General features: G+C 35.8%; 1 protein-coding gene across 11 annotated transcripts in view; it reads left to right on the top strand.

The window, feature by feature from the left end:
• Window positions 1-16978, top strand: part of ACD5 (Diacylglycerol kinase family protein) — a 156641-nt gene that overhangs the window by 99417 nt on the left and 40246 nt on the right. For all 11 annotated transcript variants that reach the window (XR_016352591.1, XM_089786333.1, XM_089786331.1 and 8 more), the window contains 3 exons: window positions 7563-7983; window positions 8105-8207; window positions 9547-9699. Coding sequence is in view for 10 of the 11 variants with exons in the window: in XM_089786333.1 (XP_089642459.1) it covers window positions 7563-7983; window positions 8105-8207; window positions 9547-9699 (677 nt within the window). In the remaining variant the exon portion in view is untranslated. The remainder of the gene's footprint in view (window positions 1-7562; window positions 7984-8104; window positions 8208-9546; window positions 9700-16978) is intronic.

Consider the following 16978-nt stretch of genomic DNA (forward strand, 5'->3'; position numbering starts at 1 on the left):
CTTGTTGATTTTTTTATTTTTCCATAGTCATTGCTGCATCTCTTATTTTAAGATTAGCAACCATATGCCTCTCAGTTCCTAATAAAAGGGCCATCATTGCTGTTGTTGGTCGCCCTCATCATTCTGGGTTAGTTGTATGGTTTGGTCAACTCCCTTCTTCATATGTTGCTACGACCCTTGGAATTCTGAAATAATGGAATCTATTATGCCCCCTTTTGTTGCACAATTTGGTGCCATTGTTACTGTGCCTATGCAGACCTTTGCAATTGGTTTTTTCTCATGTTTTGGTTTTGTAGAGATAGAGTGTCATTCTTACTAGTTGGTATGTTGGACGAATGTATATTCAGGGAATATGTGGATATTAAACAATATTTTCCTAATGAGGATTTTCATGACATGGATAATTTTGAAGGCCCTACAATATCATCTAGGTTTAGTGATTGATTGGGTGAAGTAATTTGAGATTCAGGTGTGCCTTCAGATTGGGTCCTTGTTTGTTGGTCAATCACAAATTATTAAATCATATGGCCATTGGTGATTGCATTATTTGTCCATTGGCATGCATTTTGGATATGGTGGTTCTACTAATGCTTCAATGTGCACTTCAAGGTTTCCTTAGTTTTCTTGTCTAATGCAAATTGAAGCGATCTCTCTGGATCTTCATCAATTTTTTTGTTGTGGCATAATTAGGTTATGATCAAGCTATTTTGGTTGCTAGGAGGAAGGCTCAACACAAAGGTCTTTACCTAATGTTCATTTGTTTATGTTGTTTTATTTGAAAGACGACTTTTCTGTTCTGGTTTGGGTGGGGTGGGGTGGGGGGGTGGATGATATAATTAGCATACAATTCCATTATTGTGTTTAATCAATATGGTTTCATCTGATCATATATTAAGTTTCTATGTGTTTCTTGGCTTTGAAGTAGTCATAAGAGTTAGTCTAGACAGTTGTCTTTTTATTTGCAGTCATCACGCTCTTTAAATAGCCTTTGCATAGTAAGAGAAAACAGTATCATCCTTCTATGCTGCTACTTCTGGTAATGATTGTGTGTTCTTCTTTGCATCAATGTTTCGGATCACACTTAGTGATCCATCATTGGGATGAGAGAGCTGAAGGAGAAATGGATAGATTGCAACCAAATTAGGTATTAAGGTAGGGGGTTGAGGAGAAAAGGGGCACAAGGATCAAAACAAAAGAAAACAAAAAGAAGAGTAAGAAAACAGAGAAAAGAACTCAAAGTCAAAGCCAAAGACAATCATTAAGTAAAATAATTGATCATCCTTGGTTTACTTTTTCAATAACTTAATATGTAAATAAAGAAAAAATTCATTGCTCTATTTGTTCATTATTTCAACCTCAAGTATTAGTCCTATCAAAAGGAAGAGTAGACAAACAATATCAAAGTTATGCTGTTGTCATGCCTGAATTAGGTCATCATTCTAGACTCATGGGTTTTCAAAGGTCTTAAAAGTTTAGTTTGTGCTATTTGTCCGTAAACATGATCTGATTTAAATTGTAATTTAAGGAACAATGCACTAGTTAAGGAACATAATGTATTATGAGCGGCAATTGAACAAACTCAAGCAAGACAAGCTTGGTAATTGCTAAATAACCAAACAAAATGGATTCTTGTTTCAAGCTAAGGTACTGATTCTCTCTGGAAATGCCTGGATGCTGGTGCTGATGCATTCTGATGTGCTGTGCTACACGGATACCCTGTGGAGGCACTCAGGAAGTGCTGCCCAGAAGCTTCTAGATCCCTGCATGTCTGATGTGTCCCTTGGCATCATTATTAACTCTTGCTTGCTTATCAATTTATACAGAAAATATCCTCCTTAGCAACTGTTGTTTGGGTTGGGATAAACACAGTTTGGTTCTATTTATCTATGCATGATCTTGGCTATTTTCTTGTGCTATTTTTCTTTTCATGGTAACTCTGTATTCTATTTTGGCATGCTTTCTGTGTTGTCTGAATGCGTTGCAATTGATTTGGGCATTATCTCTCATGTAATCACTCTGTTTTCTTTAATCCTCTTCCTGTCTGTCGATGCATTGCATTTTGTTTGTTATGAAGGGTTTTGAATCTGGTTTAACTGTCTAGCGTTGGGTTTATGGGTATTTTGGTCCCCTCTGTTCCTTTCGCCCAGTCTGTTTATCATTTGGATGAAGAAACTCGGCTTTATTTTTGGTCTTTTGATGCAGTTGTCTGTGCTTATGTTTTGGATTTATTAGTATTGGATATGGATGTGGTGTTGGCAGAGTCAATTGACAAACAAACCTTAGTTTTTAACGCTCTTGTTGTTTTGTTTATTTACTGCATGGTGAGAAGTAGTTTTTTAGAAGAATTTATTTACTTTCGTATATATATAGATGCATCCAAACGCATCCAAAATCCAAAAAAGAGTTTTGCATTGGCATCCATATCTTAGGTTTCAAATGATAGAATACTAAATAACTGAACAAGATAGGTTTTCTAATCAACTGAGAGCTTATTCATAATGAGTAATTAAAGATTTTTATGCCTTCTATTCCAATTACGTGCCTCTAATCCATCTATTATATAACTTTGCTGTTGATGTTTGGTAGCTTCAGTTGGATAAAACCATATATACTTATATATGAGATATAATTTATATGTATATGTGTGTGTGTTCATCATATATGAGATTTAAGTTTATTTTTATATGAGAGAAATATATATATATATATATATATATATATGATTCATGTTTTTATTATATTAATTATATAATTAATGAATAGACATGTCCCATAAAGGAACATGTCTCTTCGTGGCTTATTCTCATTATATATATAAGTTGTCACTGCCATTTGGAAAACACATACCAAATATATAGTAATGCTTAGTACATTTGCAGCGATCTTGGAAAACTCAACATTTTCAATGCAAGAAATAAAAAACCTGCTGAATATATTAATCAAAGGTTATTGGGAAAAATTTGAGTCTCGCCATACTAGGTAGTGATCTGTGTCCTCATGGAAAGTTGGACATTCAAACAAGGACAAACTTATTTGATAACTAACTTACTACGTATATTTGTTGGAAAGATCAGGTCATTAACTATTCCATCTGGGCTGAGTCATAACATAAGCATGGTCTAGTGGTCTTATTGCCAAATTTTTATTTATGCCAAATTTTGCTTTAAAACGCTAAAATTATGCAATACAAAAAATGTAAAGTAATACAGACATAAAAGGTTTTCATGTAACACCCTGCCAGGGAACCCAAAAGAAATTAACATAAAGTTTCACTAGGTTTTTTTTTTTAAAGATAATAACTTAACAACATCAGATATGATATAGCAAAAGCAATGACATACACAAACACACACCATAAAATAGATTACTCTTAAGGGTCCCATGACGTTGAATCACATTTAAGTTTAATTAATAATAAAACCAATATATAACACAACCACAGTAAAGAATAACTACAAGTACGAATCCATTTAAATAATATACAATTATCTCAAATGCCATTTGGCAATAATCAGAATGCACAATCATTCACTGTACAGGTCACAGGGTATGAAACACTGAAAGAATATACATCATAAAAATAGATTACATCATCTCTTAAGATCCATGAAATAAAATACAATACAATAGGTATAACCATCCATCATAGTACATAAGAATAAAATGAAAGGAAATACAGAACAGAGAACTCCAACCACGACATCGAACTGTCGGATCTCAATAGTAAAAGTAAAAAGCACTACCACCTGACCTCATGAAACCTAAATGGTCCACTCCCACCGCTTTGAGGAGATAGTCTCAAGTCCCAAACAGGATAACAAACTCAAAAGTCAAATCCCACATCTAGGTCAAGGAAATCCTGAAAGTAATCTACTCAAAGGTACCAAGACACAGATGACATCTAAACCCAGAGGCAACAATGACTCGTAGGAAATCTACTATGTAAGTGGGCAAGTGTCATTGTATGAGCCAACTCTAAGGTTACTTGGCAGCCTCACTAGACTCCGGCCCTCTAGTGACTCTATGCAGCACTAGTATTCTTTTGTATTGACAAGGCATACTAATGAAGCATGGTCGCAATCAAGCATCCTCCCTACTCCCATCCTAGCCTGTACTAGCATTAGAGGCATGGGCAAGGAAAAACAATGACTCCTATTAATTCATTTTACTCTCATTTAATGAAATGTTATCATTTATTAAAATAACCTACAAAGGGTTACCCACGTAGCCTCTTTAGGGCTCCAGCCTCCATTGCAAGCCACTTCCCAACATAACATACGGATAACTTACCTTGAGCTTAGTAAAAGCAGAAGGTCTCATACGATCATAAATACACATCAGTTCTTAAACAAGCAACTGGAAAGCACCGAAATATCACTGGTCAAAATTCACAGGTTTCACCAATACGATCATCCTACTAGGATTGATCCAAGCTCAAGTACACATAAACCAAACCATGACATAACATGACATCACCAAAAATAAATCACATAATCACCTCGGTCCTATACAAGCAACTAGAAAGCAATCCAAAGATAATTGATCGAAGACGCAAAGGTTATATCAGAAAAGTCACACCATTCACCTCAGTTCCACACAAGAACATTGGAAAGTGATAACCACCAATAGATCAAACTCATCATAGAAACACGTGACACATCACCAAGATTAGGTATAAAAGATTGTATACAAAACATCATCATGACATCACAGAACAAACCCCCAAGCCTCTGGTAAACATCCTAATTTGGTCAAAGAACTAAGTCAACCCCAAACCCAACACAAGAAAACATACAACTGACAGTGTAGTTTCATAGTTCTATTTGGTTTTGAAAACACACAGTTTGAGTTATCAGTAAGGTTCAAGTTTTCATTTCGTTGTAAGTTTTCGACTTTAATAAAGTCTACAAATGAACCCATTTTCTTTTAAATTCGATCACACAATTACTTCTAACTTCTAAAAATAATGCCTCTATTAAATATTATAAAATAATTTAAATAATAATTATTAAATTATTTAAAATAATAATTATTGATTTATTAATAAAATGATACAATTATTAATAAACATAATTACTAATTAATAATATTAATTTCATTAATTAATAATAATTAACAAAGAATATTATTTAACATTAATTATCATTAATTTAAACCTAACTTTAAATATTTAATAAATTATAAAAATTTATTAATTTTAAATTATTTAAAAAAAATAAATTAAAAACATACGAGCTTAGAGGCCCGTTGGCCTGCCTTTAAAAGGCCGCCACAGTAGAGTAAGCAGCAGTACCTACCTGCTTGCTGCACGGGAAGGTAAGGGGAGGAGGTAAGGAGGAAGGTGGGTGGGGGGTTGGTGGCCCCGCCCACCAAGTTAATATTAAATTTATTATTATTATTTATTTTGTTTAGTAAAACAAGTAAATCCGAGCCCCCCAATTTGAATTTACTTTTTTTTTTTATAATATGTGACAAAATTATCATAGATAAAAAAATATGTATATTTTTTTAAAAAGAATTTTCTGCAAATAAACTTATAGGAGAAATATGAGAAAACAATCGAATCTGTATAAACAATTTGGATTCCTCCCACAAACCCTATTCGTTATTAAAAAAAAACGATTCTCTAAAATTTTATGAGGCTTTCTAATTATCAAATCATATATAGATTGTCCCAAAACGAGGAACAATTAAAATTTACAAGGGTTTCACCCAATTTAAAACTTTGAAACTAGATTTATCCAGAGATGAAGAATACAGAAATTCGAAGAACGAAAAATTATTGCACAAATGAACCCACAAGATCCTACCTGGATCTGATACTAAAAAAACAACAAACGCACGAAGCACACAAATAATCTTTTTTTTTTTTTCGAAACTCTTCTCCGAAATTGCTCCTCCAAAACTCGGTTATGGAGAAATGAACTCTAAATTGCTAATAAAAAGTTTTTCCCCAAATTTAGGGCTTTGATTGTGCAATCACACTAAAAGCCTATTTCCTTTATTATTTAGTTATATCTTAATTTACATGCACAACTTTTTTGCCATTTATTTAAAATATCTTTATCAAATTAATTTCTCTCTTTAATTAATTCTCGAGACATTTTTGATAAAAATATTTATTAACTTAAGTAATAATAATATTTAGCATTTATTTAAAAATGAACTCCTAAATATATTATTATTAAATTAAATAAATATTATTACATCCAAAATTAGACTTTAATTAAATCTTTAAATTTAATTCTTTTATTTAATTAATTTCTCAATTAATTAAATCTAATTAAATATCAAATTTTCCTTATAAAATTTCCATTGAATTAAATCATGTATTATTCTTTTAATTTGATTTAATTATAACAGAAAATAATCACAGATCCATAAGACTGAAATGAAAACCCATAATAAAGCACAAAATACTAGATCAAGCTCAAGGGTTAGAATCATGAATTTACGTCACTTGATGAATTCGAAAGGGTAGACAACTTAGATACTTGTCCTACTTTCTAGGACAATTGGCTTAAGTTTAGGATTTGGACTCAAGAATTTATCTCCCCTCTTTTACCGTTGAGATACTGCGATAAGGTATGCTCATCCTGGCAATTCAGGGAAGTCGATACCCGATACCTACGATCTGCATAAAATCCACGCATGTACATACACATAATCTAAACTAAACAGGCAATGGCGGGATGTGGTACATTGTGTAGATCTAGACTAGCAGGTGATTACGACTCCCTCAACCATATCAAAAACATCATACATAAAATAAAAAATACAGGTACACTATACACATGCAAGTATGGGGTAAGTATCCATAGAAAACACATATAAATAATCCATCTAACAAACATTATGACATAACTGAAATCACTGTAAACAATCCTCATCATAAAGAAATAATCATACATACATGAAATAACTAGTACCAAAGTAATCTCATCATATAATCAATTGAGTATGAAACAGTATCCAACAACCTGGAAATCAAATACCACTAATCATCAAACATAATCATAAAGCTGGCCTAAAAGAGTTTGACAATAATAACTGAAAAGTAAACTAGGGGTAGGCATTACATTTCAGAAATCTTCAGAGTGCTTCCTAAAACTAAAATTTTGGTATTCTTAGATGTGTTTTGGATTAAAATGGCCGTTACAAATTTGAAAGAGTGTAATATTGATATGGCTGTAACACTGTTTTCGTTAATATGTTATGGTTACCATACAATGAAGAATGCATCTAAGAATGCATTTTATGGCATGTGAGTAGGTAGGGGTTAGCTTTCTTGTGCATTAGTGCAAATTTGTCAAAGAATGAAATTTCATAACCCATTTCTTTGTAACAGTAGATTTATATATACATTCCCAAAGAACAAATGCTTGACTAATTTTTTGTCATCATGCTTTTTGGCAATAGGAATTACTGATGACAGTATGGCTTTGAAGTTGCTTAAATTTTTTCAAATGCAATTCTACCACCAAATTGTGGTGTAGTGATTGTAATTGTATTTACTAGCAAATGGATGAGATTGGAACTGATGCATCGTTGCTTATTTCCAGGGTGGGGATGGTTTTTTTAACGAAGTTCTGAATGGTCTTCTTTTGGGGAGACATAAAGCTCCTTATCCACCAACTCCCTCTGAAGTTCAATATTACATTCAAGAAGATGCTAGCAGATCTATAGGCGGCCACTCTAATGATCCCAAACTTAAAGAACGTGCAGTTCTGCCAGTTCAATCAGTGGAAGAGCAGACTGAACTTGATTCTCTTCCACCCTCACACCCTCTTCTTCACGAATCTGTTGCCTCTAGAATGGAAACTTCTTATTCCAGTTGTAGCTTACAATCTGAGTACAACACGTTTCCTGATACAGTTGCTGAGGGTGAGGACTTTGTAAATCAGGCATCTGGAAGTTCTGCTACTAATCTCAGAACACAATATAGAATGGTCCATCCGGGTACAGCACAGGATATAGTGCAAGGTGGTGTTCTCTTCCCTTTGAGGAATGTGCAGTTTCAGCTCAATTATTTTCTCAGGTGTAATCAATTTACTGCAGATTTCTATTGCAACTTTATTTACAAGTTCAGTACTTGATAATACAGGGTCTTGTGTAAAAGAAGAGTCAACCACTTTGTTTCCTCTTCCAAATCCATCATTCAGAATTGGAATTATACCTGCAGGTTCAACTGATGCCATAGTGATTAGGTATAATCTGACTTATTCACCTCTTTAGATATGACATTGAACTATGGCAACATACATTTGGTTTCACATCATGTCTCTATAATAAACTATCTTTAATTGCTATAAATTAAGTTCAACTATGTTATTTTTGGTTAAACGTTAAAATTGGGTTCTAGTGTTTGACTTGCTTGAATGCTAAATATTTGGGTCAAAATAGTCAGTGTTTGTGCTCCATTTATATATTCTGTTTCAGAGGCAGATGCCAATTCTTTTGGGTTATGAACACTTGCAATAAGTTGAGGCACAGATTTTCAAGAGTGGACGTCGAGGTGATTCACTTCATTAATTTGCACCAATCCTGTTATTTTAACTGCCGTTTCTTTCCTTGAGACTGAATTCATGCTTCCAATAATAGAATGTTAGGTACTAGGATTTTTAAAAAATTTGATCATCTGGGGAATCTTTTTGGTTGGGGAAGTGGAATGTTCATTTCTGATAATGAATTTTAGACTATGGTGTTCGAAATATTTATCATTGATTGTTATATCATATGGTTAGTGATTCTATTTAACTATTTACAGAAGAGCATGGTTCTATATGTTGATGTCTCAATGATAGACATGAGCTGCATCAATTATTTAAGATTTGGACAAAGTATATATTTTTGAGTTTTATATGTTTTATTATCAATTTGTGATTCAGTCTTTCACTCTTTAATTTGTCAAATTGAAATCATGTGGCATTGATTGAATTAGCTTATCAAATGTGCAGAAACTAGAAACGATTTAGAAATTTGTTCTGGTGTACATGCACATTTTTCTTTTACATATGGGTTGTGCAAAATGAATTGAAATTTGAACAGCAACCCTTTTTGGTTGCCTTTCAGTCTTGCAGACATTTCAGCCCATTTATGAGGAGCCTTTGATAGAAAGATAGGTGTATGAATTTGTGAAGATGATATGAATTCGGTAGGTCTTACCACTATTTGTGGCCATTCAGCCTTTTTGTCAGGAGCATTTCACAGAAAGGGTGTAGAATACCTTGAGATAAATTATCAATATCAATGTTTGTTTGGTTTCTTCATGGATTGAGAACTTGTGTATACAACCCTTTTTGATTTACAGCCCAAGATTGTTATGTTGTAGGTTCTGTGGATTTCATTAAAACATGAATTGGCAGTTCAGCACTTTTTTTCTTGCTTTTCCTATCAGAAATTGCCTTGTATATAGTAATTGAAACATGCTAGGAAGGCAACTTTTCTGCATATCTACTTCTAGTGATTCATCAAAATATAATTTCACAGACCATATATTATTTGTTCTATTTCCTAATTATTTAGTTGTTTTGGTGGTTGCAATAGCACTACTGGTGCTCGGGATCCCGTTACTTCTGCATTGCAGATAATTCTTGGTAAAAGAATAGCACTTGACATTACTGAAGTAGTGAGCTGGAAGAGCAGTTCCAAGTCATCCAAGGAGGCACCCCGTGTTCGCTATGTAGCCTCTTTTGCAGGGTAAGTAGTAATCTTGCTTGGATTATAGAATTCTTCAGCTCTTCAATTTGTGAAAAGATAAATGAAATCCAAAATGATACAGTAAATAAAGTGAAGATTACTGTTACCTAAGCCATGTCATGTGGTACCTTGATATAGATGCAGGAACAAGGACAGATGCAAGGAATATATATTTATTTTATTTCTAATCATTTACAATATTTTGCTCATACGAGTGTCAACATTAGGCCTGCACAAGCTCTTGTGACTAACACAATGAGACTAATATTGGCTCCTTTGAGCAACCTGTAAAAACTGTGTGTACTCTCTGATAGGATTATCGGTGCCAATGAACAATGTTTCCATGTTTCGTTGTTTTTATTTAATTTTCAGAAGATATAAGGAGTGCAATAAAATACTAACAACACAACTCCAACATTACTTATAATTTTAAAGGGGAAAGGAAATACAATTAACATGAATCGACTTCTAATATTTATTCAATAATGTAACCTGATTTCTTCCATAGCATAATCCTTTGCGCTTGCCGGCTGAAAGGAGAACCCAGAATATAAACTAGAGGCAGCTCCTTAACACAGCTCTCCCCATTCCCATCTTCAATGTAAGCCAAAATTCAAACGCATCAGTCTGCTACGATTGGTATTGCTCCTAATGCAGGTCGCGAACAGAATATTAGTAATGTCCATTCTTAATGGAGATCGCAGACTACACAAGCTGGCCGTAGGTCAAATCCAGAGTGCCAGGTCTGCGCTAGATACTTGCCCAACCCCAATTTCATGTTCAGCAATCTGCCAACTTGCAGATATGGTGCCCAAACTGATATCAATCCCACACACAGCTTCAGTATTGAAACGGCAGTCACATATATGCCCCCAACCGAATCTTAATTCAATTTCTAAATCTGTAACAAGAATTCAGTCAATTTCCTTCTGTATATCAATCTCCGTAGCCACAGATTTATAGTAGGAGAGCAATTCAAATTATATACCTCAGCATAATTTGCAAACACCAAATTCAGAATTCTCAAAATGATAATGCCAATCTCCCAGACACAGATAATCACAGATAGGAGATTTAACCAATGAAATCACTATTGTTAAATCTGTAACTTCGATATAATACTGATCTGATTGTACAAGATCTTACAGATCTATTCTTGCATGGAAGGTCTATATATATGTGCTCCTTGTTTAGACATGATCGGCATCTCTCTTGGATTATGGCATTTGAGTTTTGAACTTAACTAATATTTTTTAGTTTGATTAAACAAAAGCTATTACTCCTTGACGCCGATTATGAGAAAACATTATAGGGCCGACCTAGATAGGGTCATGTCCCTTCAAGGGACATGCCCTTTGGTAACCTTATTTATATGGGGTGTGGTTTTGGTTAAACGACACATGAATAACATGCGGTCTGCTCCTTTAAGCAGTTCTACCCTATACGAATACTTGCAGAGATAAAACATTTCAGAATAATATTTATATTATTGACATCACTTCATACAAGTCTGAATCATAAAAGATCATCTTCAGCAAGCATCATAGAAGCTATTATCTCAGTCTGATCATACAGAATTTGCAGAAACTTTACATGGTATCAGAGCTCTGGTAGTCGAACCTAGGCTTTGCAAATTGACAATCAGACTTTTATATCTAGCAACATCCTTCTATCTTCAATGGCAAGCACAATCAGACCCGAGGACAGGTTTGATGGGAAAGAACACTTCGTTGCTTGGAAATTCAGAATTATGATGATTCTTGAAGACAATGATGTGAAACAATTTGTTGATTCAGCATCCAAGCAACCTGCTGTTGAACCTAATAAAACTATCTGGAGTAAAGGAAATAGGAAAGCCATGCAGATCATATTAGATGAAGTAAAAAATGAAATAGTACCTATGCTAATGAAACATCAAACAACATTTCATAGGATGGATGCATTATTAAATGCATACGATGTTAACAATGCGACTAGAACCCTTGCACTAAAAAGGCAACTAAATCATATACGGATAAAGAAGGGGAAATCTATGAACTCTTACTTCCTAAGGGTGGCTAGTCTCAGAGATGAACTTGCAAGCATAGGAACCATAATTGAAGACAAGGAACTAACACTTATGGTTATAGATGGGTTACTTGATTCATGGGAAACATTCTCACAAGGAGTAAGTGCTAGAGACAATCTTCTAGACTTTAATAGACTTAAAAGAGATTGCCTGCAAGAAGAATCTAAGAAACTTAAGAAAGGAGGAAGATTGAAAATTGAAGATGAAGAACTTCATTTTCTTAATACAAATTCCTATAAAGGTAAGAAGAAGCACTTCAAGAAGTAAAAGGGTAATAAAAAAAATGACAAACCTAAAAAAGATCTATCCAAAATAAAATGCTTCAAATGTGAAAAGTTTGGACACTATAGATCTAATTGCCTTGAGAATACAAAGCAACAATTAAACTATACAAACATTACTAGGAAAGAAGATAACTATGATCTTGAGAATCGTGTATTGTATTCTACACTATCAAATGAAGTATCAAGCAAAGCATGGGTAATTGATAATGGATCATCTCGACACATTACAGGATACAAAGAAGCGCTGGACTCTATATTTGAAGAAGTTGATGGTGAAGTTACCATCAGTGATAATTCCACTCATTCAATCAAAGGAATTGGGAATTGCACCTTGAAATTGAAGTCGGGTAGTTCTCTACATCTCAAAGGAGTACTCTATGTGCCAGGAATAAAAAAGAATCTAATCTCGGTCACAACACTTGAAGATGATGGACATAATGTTGAATTCATGAATGGTAAAGTAATGACCTGATCTAAGAACTCTTCATTTAAGAAAGCAAAGTTGATTGGTCAATGAAAGGGATACTTGTATGAGCTAAATACAAAACCTGGTCAACCTATTCAATCATTAATTCATGAAGCTATAGACATAAACGAAATATGGCACAAAAGGTTAGGATATCTAAATTTCAAAACCTTATCAACTATGGAGAAGATGGTAACTGGTTTACCTAAGTTGAATAAAGATCACTCAAACATATGCAAAGGATGCGCTCTGGGTAAGAACACTAGAAGTCCATTTCATGATAGCACTAGAAAAACTAACAATGTTTTGGAATTAATCCACTCAGATTTATGTGGACCTATCTCTGTTCCTTCTCTTGGAGGATTCTGGTACTATGTACTTTTTATAGATGACTTTTCTAGGAAAACTTGGATTTACTTCTTAAAGTGTAAAGAATTAGAAGAAATCCTTAAGAGATTTAAAGAATTCAAAACCTTAACTGAAAACTTATCAAGACACAAAGTTAAAACTTCTAGGACTAAGAATGGAGGGGAATACACTTCAGATTTGTTTAAAGAGTTTTTTAAAGAAACAGGAATTAAGAGGGAGTATATGTTCCTTATAACCCACAACAAAACGGGGTAGCAGAAAGGAAGAATACAACAATTATAGAAGCTGTAAGAGCTATGATATTTGATCAAAACTTAGAATATTATCTTTGGGCAGAAGCCTCTTGTACTATTGTCTATATTCACAACAAAAGTCCTCACTCCAACCTTAGAAATAAAACTCCTGAAGAAGTCTTTACTAAGGTTAAACCTAATATAAGTCATCTTAAGATTTTTGGGTGCTCAGTATATATACATGTTCTAAAAGAAAAGAGATCTAAGTTAGAACCCTCCGGGAGGAAAGGTATTTTTGTCGAGTATAGTGGAACATCTAAAGCATATAGGATTTTCATACTTGGTTAGAAAAACTGTGAACTTTGTAGGGATGTAATATTTGAAGAAGATTTAGCATTCAAAAGAGCCCTAAGTTCTAGAGATCCCTCTCCCTTACCTAGTTTTGTAGAAAATATTGAAGCTAAATTTCAGAGAGAGATAAGATAAGATAAGATAATGATATTAATGTCCAACAAAAGACCAAAAAAGGTCTATGGCATTGAAAGATTACAAAAGTGAGGCAAATATCAGCAGGAACACACAAAGGTGTTTGAAAATAAATGACTAAAACCAAAGCAACAACAACAAAGAAAGAGAGAGAGAGACAAAGAAAACGCTAAGAGAGACTAGGAGTCATTCTTAGGCGAGAAGAAATCGGTCACTAAATGATACACATGCCGATATGTAGAGGTACTATAATCGGAGCGAGATCTGACACATCTGGATAGCCTGATAGATCTAATAGAGCTAGAAGGCCTTTTCACACCACGCAAAGGAGATGGTGTAAAAAAGGTAGTAATAAGTTGAGTGGACAAGTGGCGGTGCGGAAGTAGTGATTGGATCATGCTATCATGGAGCGTAGTAACCTCACGAAGATAAAGTGCAAGACATTTTTGATCATAATAGCTGAAAAAGTCATAGAGAGAGAAGCATTCCCAGAACAGACAGAAGAATCTCCCTCTGATCTCATAGTATATAGGGCATCGAAAAAGGACACGAGCCTCAGTCTCCACCTCCCCTAAAGTACAAAGCATACAGATCCGTTCCCCACTATCAATATGATGGTTAGTCTGGGCCCACAGGCGGTGAGATCCAACTCTGAAAGAACCTAAGGAGATCCACAAGGCATGAGACCACCACGGGGAGAGGTAGCTAGGACAAACAATAATCCCATCAGAAATCTCCAAAAAGTGGTCTGCATAAAAAGACATCCGCGGGTGTAACTCACCAAAAGGGTTAACCCAGGTAGTGTCAATGTAACGTCTATAGATGTCAAGCTGAACATGCTCATTCCTCTCTTGTTGAGAGGGGAGAAGATGAGCGGGGGCATCTAATGAGAATTGAAAAGGGGGGAGATGATCAATATCAATCCCAATCAAACCTAGCAACGAAGAGGCCTATGCATACCAACAGTGAGCATGAGAACCAGACTCAGCCTTCACAGTAGAAATAGACGAACAATAAGCTAAATAGGAGTAATGGTCATGGTCCCCAACATTATCCGCAAACCCACGGAGGCGATGAAGGAACCAAACCAAGTCAAAGATGGCCCCGAGATTGAAGGGATGAGCACCAAACTCAGCTAAAATGACACTGTGAGGAGTGAACCTATGACATTTGATGATGCGCCTCAAAAAAAAAGTCTGAACATGCTCAATTGAAGCCCAATCTGAGCTGAGAAGAGGACTCCAAACCACAAATCCATAAAGAACAGTCGACTGCACAAGAGAGTCTAAGAGAGATAGCTTAGACAAGGTATCCTGGAAGTGATGTCTGAAACATTGTTTCTCAAGCAAAGCAAGAGAACCTATACCCTTATTAACTCTGGGCAGAATAGCTAGTCTCATACTGAAATGTGGACTAGAAAACATAACCCCCAGATAAGTGTCGGATGAAGTGATCTCAATCTCCTAACCCTGAAAGATGAAGTGGAAATGAGAGATCTTTAAGCAATTAAAGACCATGACCCGAGTCTTACCCAAGTTAACCACAAGCTATCGTTGATCACAAAATGAAGTCAAGCCATCAGGAAGTCTCTGTAACCTATTTGGAGAGGAAGCAAGAAGAACCACATCATCCGCAAAAAGAAGGATGGAGATCGGAACTTGATGAAGATAACATCCATCCCCAGGGAGCGAAGACTTTAGGAGGAAGTCCTCAAGCTCGTCAATATATAACCCAAACAAGGTAGGAGAGAGAGAGAGCAACTTTGCTTAACCCCAATGGTGCTGTGGACCGGATCCGAGAAACCCTCAGGAGTCCTGAATCTGCCAATCACAGTCTCATATAGTCTCATAATAGCGATACGTAACATCTCAGAGATACTGACCTCTCTAAGTCTCTCAAACAGAGCCAACCTAGGAACAAAATCAAAAGCTTTGTGGAAATCAACAAAGCAACAATAAACCTTCTTCGATCTGTGTTTGGCCTCCTCAATAATAGCCCGTAAAGTGAAAATGTGATCCATAGTCTGATAATCATCCCAAAAACCAACTTGCCCTCTAGCCCTACAACCTTTCCTATTTAGCTCCACAGAAAGTATAGCATTAAGGGTTGTCGCATACAATTTGGCAAAGGTGTGCCCAATCATGATAGTTCTGTAGTTCCCTGGATCTGAGATAGGACCGGTCTTGTGAATGGGATAAATCAAATGCCTGGACCAGGAGGTCGGAAAACCAATGTGAATCACTCTATTGAAAAGAATAGAGAGATAGGGGCCAAGAATTGAGGAATTGAACTTGAAAAGCTTTGCCTGGAAACCCTCCTCGTCAGCAGCTCTACTACACTTCATGGATTTGATCGCCTCATAAATGTGGGAGGGTGTGAAAAGGCAGGTGAAAGGAGGCGAAGAGGGGTGGATGGAAGGCTACCCAGGAATGTCATAAAGAGCCATGGTGTGCAAGGTAAGAGAATGAAAGTCAAGAGTGGAGGGTGGAGGGGAGTTACGGGGGAAAAGAGTGCGCAAAAAGTGCTGGGGATTGCGGATCAGCGTGGAGCAAAGAGATTTGCACTTAGAAGCGGCAAAGTTACGCTTCTTACTCTGAAGAAAGTGGAGATAAGATGAGCGAATGCAGGCAAAATTAGTGGAGTGAGCCTCAAAAGTAGAATGCATAAAACGATGGAAAGATTTGCAGTTTGAATCAAACCATTAGCTCATGGAGGGGAGTTACGGGGGAAAAGAGTGCGCAAAAAGTGCTGGGGATTGTGGATCAGCGTGGAGCAAAGAGATTTGCACTTAGAAGCGAAAAAGTTATGCTTCTTACTCCGAAGAAAGTGGAGATCAGATGAGCGAATGCGGGCAAAATTAGTGGAGTGAGCCTCAAAAGTAGAATGCATAAAACAATGGAAAGATTTGTAGTCTGAATCAAACCATTGGCTCATAGGGAAGGTATTATGATGTTTGTTGCAAGGGCAAGGAAGGACGATGCAGAATGGAAAGGGTGGCAGACTAAAGGATAGTCATTGCAAGCAAGTCAAACATGGAGGCAGCCACACATGAGTCTGAGAAGCACGATGGGTGGAGGAGTCTCGAAAGATGAACGGAAAAAAGCTCACAATCACCATCGATAAAATGGAAGCAAATGGGCGAGTGGGCAGTAATAGATGAAGGATGAGGTGACATGAGAGAGGGCGAAAGATGAGGGGAGAGGTGAAAATGAATACTGAGGAGAGCATGGTACGCTAGAGGAAGGTGCAAGATGGTGAAACTACGAATGTAAGAAATGAGGGAGGGACAAGCAAGAACATAATCCATGACACTAGCACCACCACAATGAGGCCAACAAGTGAAGATCTCAGAACCAGGAAAGCGGGAGAGGCC

Source organism: Cupressus sempervirens, chromosome 6, assembly GCF_028749045.1.
Source record: "Cupressus sempervirens isolate cs-2001-9-10 chromosome 6, ASM2874904v1, whole genome shotgun sequence".
NCBI lineage: Eukaryota > Viridiplantae > Streptophyta > Pinopsida > Cupressales > Cupressaceae > Cupressus > Cupressus sempervirens.